At 36.6% G+C, this 14,737-nt stretch overlaps 1 protein-coding gene across 3 annotated transcripts in view; it reads left to right on the top strand.

Moving 5' to 3' along the window:
• Positions 1–2,951: 2,951 nt before the first annotated feature.
• The window catches only part of pou6f2 (POU class 6 homeobox 2), a 102,971-nt gene continuing 91,185 nt past the window's right edge, over positions 2,952–14,737 (top strand). Inside the window, exons 1-2 of one of the 3 annotated variants that reach the window (XM_042752018.1) lie at positions 2,952–3,059; positions 11,047–11,209. In XM_042752018.1, coding sequence (XP_042607952.1) covers positions 11,053–11,209 — 157 coding nt within the window. In that variant the 5' untranslated portion in view covers positions 2,952–3,059; positions 11,047–11,052. Of the gene's footprint in view, positions 3,060–9,803; positions 10,021–11,046; positions 11,210–14,737 lie in introns of those variants that run through there. The other 2 variants (XM_042752019.1, XM_042752017.1) reach the window with 2 other exon arrangements.

Below are 14,737 nucleotides of genomic sequence, written 5' to 3'. Positions count from 1 at the left end.
TGCATGCATGTAAATATTTAGAAAATATATACTGTATGTGTGTGTATTTATGTATGCATAATAAATATACACAGAACACACACATATATTATGCAAACAAAAACTTTTATTTTAGATGCGATTAATCACGATTAATCATTTGACAGCACTATTAGAAATTAATGATTTTAATCAAATCAGTTAATTGTAAAAATCATTTTTTTTTGAAAAACTATTTAACATCTTACTTAATGTTGTCCTTCCAATATGTGTAAGCTGTAAGCTGTATTTGAAAGCTGTAGTGAATAAATCTGTGTACAGTAAGCTGTGCTATGCATTATGCAAAAATACTTTCAAACATAAACATTCTAAACCAAAAAATGGTTTGCTTAAAACATTTAAAATCACTAAATTAAAAATTATAATGAACACAAAAAAATTTTAAAACACTAAATGTTAACTCGTACAAGGAACAGAAACATTCACTCAGTTACATTACATTTATATCTCATTCTGCTCTCATAAAAAAACTAATATTTGTTACATGTAGAATTTTAAACAGATCAAATGTCTAACATGAAATGTTTTAGACAAATGTATATTTTAGACAGAATTATTGTACTCCCTCTGTATGACTCGCATGCACAGGTTGGCGTTATACCCTGAAGAAAATGTCTCAAATGCATTAAATACCACTCATATCTATTAAACCATATGAAATGGAAAGTCACTTTTAACTATAATACATGCTTTTGTTTGAAACGCTTGATATAAAGCATTTTTGTGTTTAGGACAACTTTGTTCTGGCACTTTTCACGGAGCAGTGCACTCTGCGTCCTCTGCTGTTTTCCAGATGGGTTTGGTCTATAGAAATGCATTATTCATTGCTGTAATGTGATGTGACTGGCAAATATTTTCTGTGCATGTAGTGTGTTCAGTCAATTAATAGACACAATTAATCATTAATCAAATTTGTGTGTTAATTATTTACACCATCGATTATTAATAATTTTAACAGTTAGTTGTTGCAGCCCTAAGTTAATCATACTGTACATATTTACTGTTTTATGCGAAACATATATTAAAAAAATAAATTAATCTGAAAACACCTTGTGTACTTTTAGCGTAATGATAAAGCAATGCAACTGTGTATGTATAATGTAGGCTATATTTGAGAAAAAGATTTTAGGGTCCCTGAGACTGTCCCTGAAGGATCCTTTTAGCTTCCAGGCAGAAGTGATATTTTTCTAGCCCTATGGGGGAGACAGAGCTTTAACACAAAAGCAAATGCCGGTTCTGAAGGAAACTGCTCTGAATTTAAATAGAACTCAAACGGCACTCAGAGGACTTGCAGCTGCTTACACAGATTCCTCTTAAACTCACTCTAAACAAAATTTTTTATAATATAATATATATAGCAGGTAAAATAAGTATTGAACACGTCACCATTTTTCTCAGTAAATATACTTCTAAAGGTGCTGTTGACATGAAATTTTCACCAGATGTTGGTAACAACCTAAGTAATCCATCCATACAAAGAAAACAAAACAAATAAGTTCAGAAATTAAGTTCTGTGTAATAAAGTGGAATGACCCAGGGTAAAAGTATTGAACACATGAAGAAAGGGAGGTGCAAAAAGGCATGGAAAGCCAAGACACCAGCAGAAATCTATCAGTAATTAGAAAGCAATCCTGCCCCTAGTCAGTGGAAATTAATATTAGCTGGTTTTGTCCCAACTGATGGCCTATAAAAAGGTGTCTCATTACCAACATGTCACACAAGAAGCATTTCATGATAAGTAAAAGCAAAGAGCTCTCTCAAGACCTTCACAACCGTATTGTTGCAAAACATACTGATGTCATTGGTTACAGAAACATTTCTATACTTCTGAATGTTCCAGGGAGCACTGATGGGGCCATAATCTGGAAGTGGAAAGAACATAATTTCACCATTAACTGGTCACAGCCAGGTGCTCCCCACAAGATTTCTGACAGAGCAGTGAAAAACATTATCAGAAGAGTTTTCTTAGAGCCAAGGACCACTTGTGGAGAGCTTCAGAAAGATCTGGAATTAGCAGGTACAATTGGTTCAAAGGAAACAATAAATAATGCACTCAACCGCCGTGGCCTGTATACAGGCTCACCACGCAAGACTCCATTGCTGAAGAAAAAGCATGTTGAAGCTTGTTTAAAGTTTGCTGCACCACATTTAGACAAGCCTGTGAAATGCAGGGAGAATATAGTCTGGTCCGATGAGACCAAAATTAAACTCTTAGGATGCCATAATACACACCATGTTTGGAGGTCAAATGGCACTGCATATCACCCCAAAACATAATGGTGTGGCACTGGCAAAATTCATATAATTGAAGGAAGGATGAATGGAAAAATGTACAGAGAGATTCTTGATAAAAATCTGCTGCCATCTACCAGGATGATGAAGATGAAACAAGGGTGGACATTCCAGTGAGACAATCCCAAACACAGCCAAGGAAACTCTCAACTGGTTTCAGAGAAAGAAAGTAAAGCTGCTAGAAGGACCCAGCCAATCACCTGACTTGAATCCAATAGAAAATCTATGGAAAGAACTACAGATCAGAGTTCATTGAATAGGCCCTCAGAATCTTCAAGATTTGAAGACTGTTTGTGTGGAAGAATGGGCCAAAATTTCACCTGAGCAATGCATGCAACTAGTTTCTCAATACAGGAGGCATCTTAAAGCTGTCATTAACAACAATGGCTTTTGTATAAAGTAATCAGGGCTCGAATTGAGGAGGGGATGTCATCCCCCTGGATGAAAAAAAAAAAAAAAACATCCCCTCAGTAACCCCCCCCCCCCCCAGCAGCCCCTTTGAATTAATAATTGTGTATTATGTAAAACGTATAATGCAAATGAAATGTTAAAATTATCTACTTAAAATAAGATTAAGATACTTAAGATACACGAATAACGGCGATTGGCCAATCAGAACTCGGTTCTGTAACAAGCTGCGCACAAGCGGAAGAAAGTTTTCGTCATTTTTCGCGCAAATGGTTCAAGACGAGCTTTTGAAGTTCTTTAAAAAGAAGACAAAATAAAAGGTATGATTTTTCTTTCATTAGATTTTAAAAACATTCCCCTGAGTTAATGTTATTGTGCCGTATGTATGTGTAACTGGGAGGGATTGAGCGATGATAGGAGAGCTGACATCGAGTCATCGACCTTGCAAAAACCAAACAAATACACGTCTTGAGAGTCCTAAAGGATTCACTGCGCGATAAAGCCTATTAGAATACAGGTAAAAATAACCTTAGAATTTAAGCAATTAAAGAAAAAAAACCCATGTATGAGTTATGTTTTTATATTCATTGCACAAGCAATGTACTTTTATGAATATCAGAAGGCCTACATGCGCGAGCACAAATGTGCTAATAATTTTATACAACTGTGAATAATAACACGGTGTTTCGTTCCTTGAATTTTCGTTCCTTGTTTTTGAACGAATCAAGTGAGTCAGTGATTCAACGGCCCATTCAGATGGACACTTTCCCTGCGTCCCAGTCTTCACACTATCCATACTATCCACCCTAAATACCATAAAAAATAACTAAAATCACAAAAATCACATAGAATTTAGGATGAATATTATGCACATTGGGACGCAGGCTTGTTACGTTTCTAATTGAATCAGTCGTTTTGAACGAGTCGTTTGATTTGAACGATTCAATAAACCATTTATCAAAACAAGGGCTTGCTGCCACCTACTGGTGGTTTTATTGTCATCATTATTTATCCATGACAGTTCTAAACCAGCCAAGGTTTCAGCACAAAAGCACATTTAGCAAAATATTGTTTAATTATCAATATTGACCAAAACGTTCTCCATTTCAGGCCCAAGAAGGAGAAAAAAGTTATAAATAATAGTTCATTTAATAAGGCTAATTTTTCATTAAATAAAAACCATTTTAAAATATTAGACAAATTTTGTAATCATTATAATAAAAAATTAGCTTCAGGACCCACATATCCCCCCCCCCCCCCCCCCCCAAAAAAAAAGAAATTAACCACACCATCCCCCCAGAATTTTGGCTTGAAATGGGCTTGAGTCTTTGGAAGACTGCTGAAGCTTTGCCAATCCGGCATGTGATGTCATGCTCAGCATCTCCTTCACACTTCAAAAAACTGCCCAAATAGGTGAACTTCAATTTGTTGTTGTCCAATATTCAAAAGGGCATGTTTGGTGGTGTATCTGACTAGCATAACCTTGGTTTTAGTTGTACTTATGCGAAGCCCTGTCTTGGCCGCCTCTTGTTCCAGTATCTTTGTCATTTCTTTTATTTCGCTGGCGATGTCGTCAGCAAAATCAAAGTCCATCAGGCGTTCGGATCCTCGCCATGGAATTCCAAATTCAGGATGATCCATAGCTTTTTGCATGATGAAGTCAACTGCCATGAGGAACAGGAGGGGGGACAGAATGCAGAATGTCTCGATGGTAAAGAAATCAGTGTTTACTGTTTCAATTTGCACACAGCAGTTTGACTTGTAGTATAGGTTCCGAAAGATGTTGACAAAGCTCTTAGGTATGCCAAAGTCACGAGCAATGCACCACAGTGATTCTCGGTGCATACTGTCAAATGCCTTGACAAAGCTGATAAAATTGATGGATAGTCATTGCTGAAATTCCAAACTCTGTTCGATGATGTTCCGTAGAGTAAAAATTTGGTCATTGCAGGATCGACCACAATGAAATCCACCTTGTTCTTCTCGAAGCTTCTTGTCAACTGCTTCTTTTAGGCACTGTAGAAGGATGATGCAGAATACCTTTCCAGGAACGGATAGGAGTGTGATCCCTCTCCAGTTGTTGCAATCAAAAAAACTCTTTCACCAATCGACTTGGGCTGTTGCCCAGCATGTATTTAGGAGAGTCGTCAGTTGTTCGACGATGGGATGGCCGCCATGTTTTAGTATTTCTGCTGATATCATGTCTAATCCTGGCGCTTTGTTATTCTTTAGCAGGCGGATCGCTGTTGCCGTCTCTGTTGTTGTGATGGCATCCAGATTCACGGCCAGATCCTTGTCAGGGGCAGGTGGGTTGAAGGCGAAAAGTTCTGCTGGTATTGGTTGGTTGAGCATTTCGTTGAAGTGTTCAACCCACCTTTTCTCTTGGTCTTCTGCTGTCAGCAGTACCTTGCCATTCTTAACATTGATGGGAGCTCCTTGTCCACTTCTCGCTCTTGTCAGGTTGCGTACAATACGGTAAAGAGTCTTCGTATCATTTAGATCTGCTGCTTCCTGCTCTTCATGGCCTCTTTGCTCTATCCAATCCCGTTTGTCTTTACGGCAGCACTTCTTCACGTGACTGTCCAGTATATGATATGCTTCTGATGACTCTGTTGTTCTTGATCTGTCTTTGCCTGTTTGCGCCGCATTTTTGCTTTTCACCTTTCATCAATAAGATTCCATGATCGGTCTTGGATCCACCGCTCCTTATAAGTGCCGTGTCTTCTTCCTATAGTCCTTTTAGCACAACTGGCGACTATTTCCTTGAACTTTGTCCTACGGTCATCCATTTTGACTTTGTGAAAACCTGAAATTGATTTCTCAGTTCCCACCTGAATTGATCAGATGTTGCTTCATCTTTCAGATTCTCTACAGCAAACAGGCAGGGGCATTGCTGTTTTCTTGGCAGGCGTTTTAATTGAAGTCAACATTTTCCAACGAGGAGGTAATGGTCAGACCCAATATCTGCTTCTCAGCTCACCCTTGCTTTGTGATCAAAGTAGGTATTTCCGACTGTCAGACCATTTACTGAGCAGAACGAGATCAGCCTATGGACATCGTCGTTTGTAATGTTTGCAGTGGCATGGGGGCCAATAACATATTCATACCCTTTTCAATGTCTTCCGATCTTGGCGTTGAAGTCTCCCATAAGAAGCACTAGGTTGGCCCTAAAACGAGTCCTTGTCCATATCATTTGGGGTGTAGGCTTGTATGATGGTAATCTTGGAGATTTGGTTTTGGGATCGGTCGGTAATGACGCGGTCATTTGCTGGCTTCCATCCAATAAGCACGTTCACTTCCCTCGCAGATATTAAGATACCGACTCCACGGGCATGTTCTGTATTGTGACCTGAGCAGATGATGGTTTTTCCATCATTGGACATCTGTCCATTGCCCGTCCACCTGGTTTTGCTTAGTCCAAGAATGTCCAAATGGTATTGTTTAACTTCTCCAAGTAGTTGTGCCAACTTGCCAGATTGGTATAGTGTTCTGACATTCCATGTCCCTATCTTTGTTAGTAGTTTTGCGTCAAAGATCAAACCACGCATCAGGTGTTGAACGTCCTTGCAGCTTTGGTCCAACCCCGTCACAAAATGGCAGATCAAGTTGATTGTTTCTTCTTTCTGTTTCTGTAACGATTTTTTTTTTTTTTTACAGTTTCGGGTTGTTAGCCCGATGCCCAACCCTCCTCCTTTCTCATCTAGGCTTGGGACTGGCAATGGCGGAGTTATATACTATATATATATATATATATATATATATATATATATATATATATATATATATATATATATATATATATATATACATATACATATATTAGTGCTGTCAAACGATTACGATGTATGTGTGCTGTGTATATTTATTATGTATATATAAATCACACAGATGCATGATCGTGTGTATATTTATGTATGCATAATAAATATACACAGAACACACATATATTATGCAAACAATAACTTTTGTTATATGTGTGTGTGTGTGTGTGTGTATATATATATATATATATATATATATAAGTCAGCAATAATCATCATAACTATAATTACGCTTAACTAGTAAATCTTTAGTAGTATCATTTTCCAACTTTTCATGTATATGACTTGCAATATATATTTATAATTCTTGTTAATATTTATTTAGTGTAATTTATATTGGTGTAAAATAATTATTATAAATATGTAATCATTAAATAAATAATTATAAACTATATAAATGTCGATATTAAAAAAATCAGCACAGTTGAACATCCTAAGTGCCATAGGGCCATTGTTTCCTGTTGTGAACAGTATTTAGCATTACAGCATGAAAGTAATATACTAAATATATATTTATATTTAGTATGTATAGTATAGTATAGTATAGTATAGTATAGAAATATAGTATAGTTTATATATATATATATATATATATATATATATATATATATATATATATATATATATATATATATATATCTATATATATATATATATATATATATATATATATATATATATATATATACATACATATACAAATGTTATCAGAAGACTATTCAGGTTCTTTGGGCCATTCTGAGACCGTTTTTTTTGGCCCCGGGGGACAGCAGAGACCATGGCAGCTAAGGCCATTAGCAATCAGCATGGATATCTTATGAGGAAAAAGCATAAAAAACCAACAAAATAGTAAAAAAAAAAAAAAAAGGAAGAATAGCTCCACTACTTCTTCTTGTTTCTCCTCCTCCTTTGCCGACAAGAAGTAAAGCAATCCCAAACACAAAAAACACACACGCATACGGTACACACACATTGACCCGCACACACACTCTCCAGGTCCCTTCACATACGCTCTTTGGCATGAAGAACTGCCCCGGGAGTCCCTGTTTCATTAGTGTAATTAACTGTGAGAGAGAGAGTGAGGAAAAAAGAGAGAGCGAGGAAAGACGGCACTTTACATAGCTTCTATTATGATAATATTTTATTTTTGAGAAAAAAATAACTAAAGAGTATCACTGTTCAATTGATTTGTACTGGCACCAGCAAATGTGGACAAAAATGATAACAAATGTTTAAAATAAAAATATAGAAGTAAAAGACTAAATGTAAAATCACTAATGTTCAAAAGTTTGGTAAGATTTTTTTATTGTTTTGAAATAAGTCTTGTTTGCTCACCATGGCTTTATTTATTTCAAAAATAAAATAAAAACTGTAAAAAAAAAAAAAAATACAATTCCAAATAACTTTTGGAGCTGCACGATTATGACAAAAATCATAATTGTCGATTATTCTCTTGAAATTGGAATTGCGATTATTAATTACGATTATCACAATTTACATTGAATGATGTTTATACCATTGTTTGATGCAACTGCATGCCGCATATTTATATGAAAATAAACAAGCTGAAAACACTCTAACTGAAAAACTTTTAGTGCTTTTCTATAGTATTAAGCCTCAAATGTCAACTATACATTGGATTGGTTTCTTCTTTAAATTATAAAAAAGTAAAAATATTAAAGGTATTATAATGTTATACTAAAACTAAAATTAAAATAATGGGAAAAACCCTTAAGATTACATCTAGAACGAAAAAACGCATCTTAAGCACACCGAATACCATAAGTGGACTTTTAATTGCCTGAACGATTAATTGCTGCTTTGAACGATTACGTAATTGTGGCATCCATAATTGTAATCGCGATAAAATAATGGTTTTGTATTTTAATAGATTTTAAAATTCTGTGATGGTAAAGCCTTTACTCCAGGCTCAGGGTCCTTCAGAAATCATTCTAATATGCTGATTTGGTTTTTAAAAGAAGCATTTCTTATTATTATCACTGTTGAAAACAGTTGTGCTGCTTACTTTCATGAATACAACAAAGTTCACAGGAACAGTTTGTGTGTCCTTGTGTGCTAAATAAAAATGATAATTTCTTTCAAAGAATCTTTCTTTTGGACATTTAGTTTTTGAAATCATTATAAAATGAAAAATGAGCAACCACCTAGCAACTACCAACCTTTCAGACACTACCAATAGCAACACCCTGGCATCCAGATTCATTGTAAAAGCAAGCGGTTTCTTCAGAAAATGTCGAAATCTGGTTATAACTTGTGGAAAAATTCCCATTCTCTCTTCCCTCATTCGTTTTCTTGTAATTTGTCCTTCTGTTTTATTGTGCCCTCTCTTCTCCAGCAGCCCGTGGTGAAAATTACATTGTATTGCATCCTCTCAGGCCTGTCCCCCCTCTTTCTCTCTTTCTCTCTCTCTCACTCTCCCTCAGCCTCTCACAGCTCTCGTTCAGTCAACAGACTGTAAAGAATAAATAATAAAAAAGTATTGATTATTTTGATGACTTCACAATTCAATTAGGTATTAATTTTGCCCTCCACTGGACCTATCAGGCAGCTCAAAGGGGAGAGAAGGGACGGGAGGAGGGATGGATGGATGTTGTGCCTTAAATGAATGCAGCGTTAGAAGCTCCCTCGTTCAGCACCGTTCCGAAATAGAGGGGCGCATCAGTGAGGCGCTTGTGCATAAGTGCATTGAGAAAAACTCCAGTGAAGCGCTGACAAGAGACATTGTTGTAGAGTATTGACCAAGCGAGCCGCACCACGAATGACAGCTTAAACTCTTCCTATTGATTAACATTTTCATAGATTATCATGTGTCATATCAAACTCTCATGCTCATACTCCATCTGATAAGCACATTAACAGAGGCCCCACGGGCTGCTGTTCATCGACCACCCCGACGACGAAGAGAGGTAGTGTGGAATCAAGGGGGGCAGATGCCCCATGACGGCGCCTGATCTGAATGGACCTGGCCCCATCTCATACTCATTTGGGCAGAAATGACGCTATAAATAAGGTAGCATAAAAAGAGAAAAGCAGCTTTTTTGCCCTCCCTATTCTACACATTTGTCTGTGTGTCTCACCATCAGAAGGGGTGGGGGAGGTACTTCTGAAGCGCACGAGAGAGAGAGAGAGAGAGAGAGAGAGAGAGAGAGAGAGAGAGAGAGAGAGAGAGAGAGAGAGAGAGAGAGAGAGAGAGAGAGAGAGAGAGTGGAGGTGACATCTCGAGCAAGTCTCCAGAGGCAATCCCAGGCTCACACCAGCAGTGCTCACTTGATGTATCTGCGTTATCCTCACTGGTTTTTGGTCTTTGCGACAAGCATGCACTGACTGATCTCACATAACTCTCTGGCATGCTCTAACTACTCGTGGATTTTAGCAAAGTTAGATTTTTGGAGCATAAAAATTCTGATATTTTTCTCTTTAATCTGGAAGCACCCTTCTGGTAAGTTTCTTGTTATGTAACTTTTTCTAGCTTCTGTTTATTTAATTTAATTTATTTAAAAAACTATATTTGTTCTTTTTTATTTATTGAACTACTTTCTTCATTTGTTTACTAATTATTTAGTTAACTTTATTGTATTTAAATCATATAGAAAGTGCAAGTCATAATTCTTCAGAAGAACTCTAAAATGAATACTTTAAAATTAAACATTCGTGCTAATTGTTATCATGCTACTGATTCTGTCTCTTATCATTTTATTTAAAACATTAATTCTAGAGTATATATATATATATATTTATATATAATAGATAATATATACATATATTTATATATATATATATATATATATTAGCACTTCATTGAGAATTTAATGGCCCACTTCATTCAACTTTGATTTACATATTCTCTCAATACTCACGCTGAATGTTCGCATCCAATCAGATGTGATGACCCAAAGAGCAGTTTTATGATTGTTTTATTTAAAGTATTAATACATATATATATATATATATAATCTTGACAACCAAGGTTGAAAAACCAACATTTTAATACTCATTTGCATTCTTACTGTTAATTGCAAAAACTTTTTTTAAATTAAAACAAAACAACTTTTGGATTGACAAATGTGACACTTTTAAATGTAACTTAAGTTTTCTATTTCACTGCTGATGGCTCTTGGTGATACTCATGAAAATGAGTCATTTGACAAGTGGAGCATTTTTAACCAAAATCTTTTCAAATGTCTGCCATCCACAAGAGCTCTTCAGCACTACAACCAGCAGCAACAGCCATCAGAAAAAAGAGAGACAGAGAGAGAGAGAGAGCAAGCGCTACCATAGAGAGTGTTAGAAGAGGTGGTGAGTTTCAGAAAGCAAAGAGAGAGAGAGAAAGCGAGGAAATGAGCAGGCATGTGTGCGCTTGAGACCCACTGAGAGTGAACCAGTGCACACCAAAGCTAACATCACTTCTTTTGCCCCCCCCCCCCCATTGTCCTCCCGACCTGGTCCTTCCTCCACTCGCCTCCAGGATCCGATGATCACAGGGCAGCTGAGCAAACCGCTGCTCCCTCTGCGCGCTGATATGGACGCCTGCGAGCTGCGGGATGACGACAAAGCGGCCAGCCCGGACAGCGAGCTCAACGAGGAGCCCTTGCTGCTGTCAGCTGACACAGACTCGGAGAAGATGTATGGTAAGTCCAGCCTTCATCCTCCTCGTTATTGTGTGTGACACCTGGGGTCATGCACGGGGGAACTTAACACCGCCGAGAGTGTGTTTGTTTGTTTGTGTTTGCGAGATGCTGTGGTAGAAGTGGTGGAGCAGAGAAGGTAAAAGTTGTGGTTCAGTTGTAGGTGGATCTGGGGTCATAAGATTGGAGATTGACAATATATATATATTCGTTTGGTTTCTTATTTGTTTAAGTTTCTCTTACTAGTTTTAAATGCTGAGTGACCTCAAATTAAGTCTCTGTGAATGCAATATATGCATATATATTCCTTAGATTAAAGCTGGCTTTTTATACACTGCAAACATTTCTCTTTAAGTTTACCCTGTGCATTTCAAAATGCATTTTTGCTGCTAATCTATCAAATTTCCACTGTGGAAAGCTTGTGGAGGAAGTGTCCTTTTCCTGTGACACTTGGTGGGGTGCAGCCATGCGGTATGTGGGGACCAGTTTTTTTTGTTGGTGTTCATAAAGCAGAAAAATGTGACAGAATCTGGGGCAAATAGGCAACAGGAGACATATAATGTACACGCACACACACACTTGCACACACACTCATCTGTCATACAGGGTGACATTTCTTCACTTTTGAGATCTCCTCGGCTTAGACTGAAGATAAAATGAGAGAAAGTGAAGAGGCCTGAGGGAGAGAAATGTGATTGTTGTGGCTCCACGGCCTCATGAGGAGTTCAGATCTAAGCAGACTGAATTGTATATTCTTGATGAGGAGCAGCATATACCCTGAATCTCTTTAAAAGACACTTGATGTTGTTGTAATTATAATAAAACAACAACAGTCAATATTATTATTATTATCATTATTTATTTATTTTTATTTATTATTCACCTTTCTTATTAATATTATTTTTTACTTTCTAAAATAACAGCACTTTTAAAAGTTATGTGTGTGTGTGTGTGTGTGTGTGTGTGTGTGTATATATATATATATATATATATATATATATATATATATATATATATATATAGACAATTTTATATTAAGTGTTTCAGTGTAGCACTATCAGACATTTCAAGTTTAATATTGTTAATATTCCAGAATGCTTGATGAAGTTTAATTTAAAAACATTTAAAAATTCTTTTGATCAGGCTCTTATGCTTTATCTTTGTGAGTACAGAGCATACTTAATCGAATTTTGGCATATTTGATGAGCACTGACACAAAATATATTTAAACATCTTAAAGTGTTAGAATTAATTAACATCCTAAAATAGTGTTCTTCTGTGTTATGTTAAAATTTGATGTTCCTTGCAGTCAGAATGATTGCTCTAACCTTGTTTAAAGGGAAAAAAGCATAGAAATCCTTTAAACTGCTCAGCAGTGATATACAGTAGTGTGGAAAAAGACAAGTTTCCATCCATTTGGATTCAGTGTGCATTGATGGACTGTGTGCTGTGGTTGTCAAATTTGCAACATTAATGATATACTTTAAGACTTGTGTAACTTTGCCGCTGGCTTCGTTCAGACAGAATTTCATTTTTCAATTTGAATAGAAGTCAGAAACAGAATCAGAATCATTTCAGAATCAACCTGCAATTTTCTCAGCTCAAATTCCTGCTATTGAGTTTATAGACTCCAAACATCACTTTTACATTTATTTTTCACCGGTGATTTATGTTCTATAGTGCCACACAGCACATAGGAATTTTTTGCTTAAATATTACATTTTATGTACATAATACTGATTTCAGAACAATTTATTCTTATTGAAGAATTCACTTTTATGACAGAACAAAGAAGCACAAGTGCGAACATGCACACAACACACCAACTCTGATAAATTTGTAATACGCTTTTTATTAGAAAATTAGTCAACATGCTCTCAGAGATACATGAGATAGTATTTCAAAAAAATTTAAAAGAGCACATGCATAAAAAGGAGTGAAGAATAACCAATTTATTGAAAATCCAGCCTAATAAAGTGACCTCCTCAGAACACTTAAATGCTTTAGAAGTGTTTGCACTCAACCTCGAACGTGTCTGCTGTTATTTGCATTCATTCCTGTAATTACCAGCAATTTATCTCATAAATATTTCTAAAGCTTATTATTTCAGTTGCTACGGTGCAAAGTCAGGCTGGATTCTGTGCTTCAGGTTTGATATTTAGTAGCTGTAACTGCATCTCCCTCTTGTCTGTGTTCATAGTTAGACTGACTGATGCCTGTAGGGAGCTTTTCTAGCTCTCTATGTTAGAACTAACAGCATTACATTAATGATAATAGATTCTGATCCCCTGCCACTTACCTGATCATAATAAACATTTAATACTGTCAGAGGACTTTTTATATCTACAATAAAATCCAAACAATTAATTTTTTGAAATGTGTGAAATATACATGCTTTTTTATTCACCACGTTTTAGAATATCTCCTCTGTGCGTGTGAATACAGAAGTGTCTCATTTTCGTTTTTGTACATTATTTGTATCAAACATAATTAACAGGTTTAAATGATTTATATTTTCCGAGGTCATAACAATGAATTATGAAGCATTATTGCTGAATTTACAACGTTTTTTCATTCTATAATAACCTTGCTTTTGATGAAGTGACTCAGGTACTCTGTCCTCATTACAGTCCGGTTTGAGCTATCACTGAAGCTATGTTACATTAGACATTAAAAGAACAGAATAAAGAGTATTGCTTGGTGTTTTGAGATGAATTATACATCAAACATCAGCTACCCCCTTATGTGCAGCAAACGCACATAACAAGAGTGTATGTGTGTGTATGTGAGGGGCGCATAGTTTAGAACGCGGTAGACTGAATTTTTGGAGAGAATGGATTTGGGAGCGGGACTGCGGGCGGGCGCAGTGTAGGCTGTCACCACAGTGATGGTGTGTCACCACGGCGGGTCTTTTTGCTGATTTGATTTTGGGAGTTGGGGTGGGGTGTTGGCAAGGGGGGCGTTTGTGTCTGATCCCCGTCCGAACCTCTCTGTCAGGCCCTGATCAGTCTTGTGGTTCCCGCTGTCAGTCTGATGAATTTTTTAGAATATCCCAAGGCAAGAAAAGCCCAGTTACTGTTTTATAATGCCAGTGTTACAATTTTCTTTAATAAGCATCAAACCTGCTTTTGTTTGCTTGTTGCTTTTTCTCTTTACGCTCAGCTTTACAGCTCATTGTCTATCTGTCAATCTATTCTTTTTGTAAAATCTCACTTTTTTGCACGCTTACACAAACACATATGCACGCACACACACAGTTTTGATGTAGGCGCATTCTTTTTCAGAGCTTTTTTTTTGTGGAATCAATACATTTCTCATTTTTTAGCATGTGGTCAGACCAGGTTTAACATTATTAAAAAAAGATTGGCCTTTCTTTTTAAGGGCACCAAATGGAGCATCCCCTCTTTTCTTGCCCTATGAGAGATACGGGCCGTGGGCAGTGCAAAGGGGCTGCTCGGGGCAAATGGGCACAGCTGAATCTGTCCTTGGGCGCTGTTGCCTATCAGAGAAATGTCTGAAAGGTCACTGTAC

The sequence above is a fragment of the Cyprinus carpio genome, chromosome B24, assembly GCF_018340385.1.
Source record: "Cyprinus carpio isolate SPL01 chromosome B24, ASM1834038v1, whole genome shotgun sequence".
Classification (NCBI taxonomy): domain Eukaryota; kingdom Metazoa; phylum Chordata; class Actinopteri; order Cypriniformes; family Cyprinidae; genus Cyprinus; species Cyprinus carpio.
This window is presented reverse-complemented; position numbering and strand designations above follow the sequence as displayed.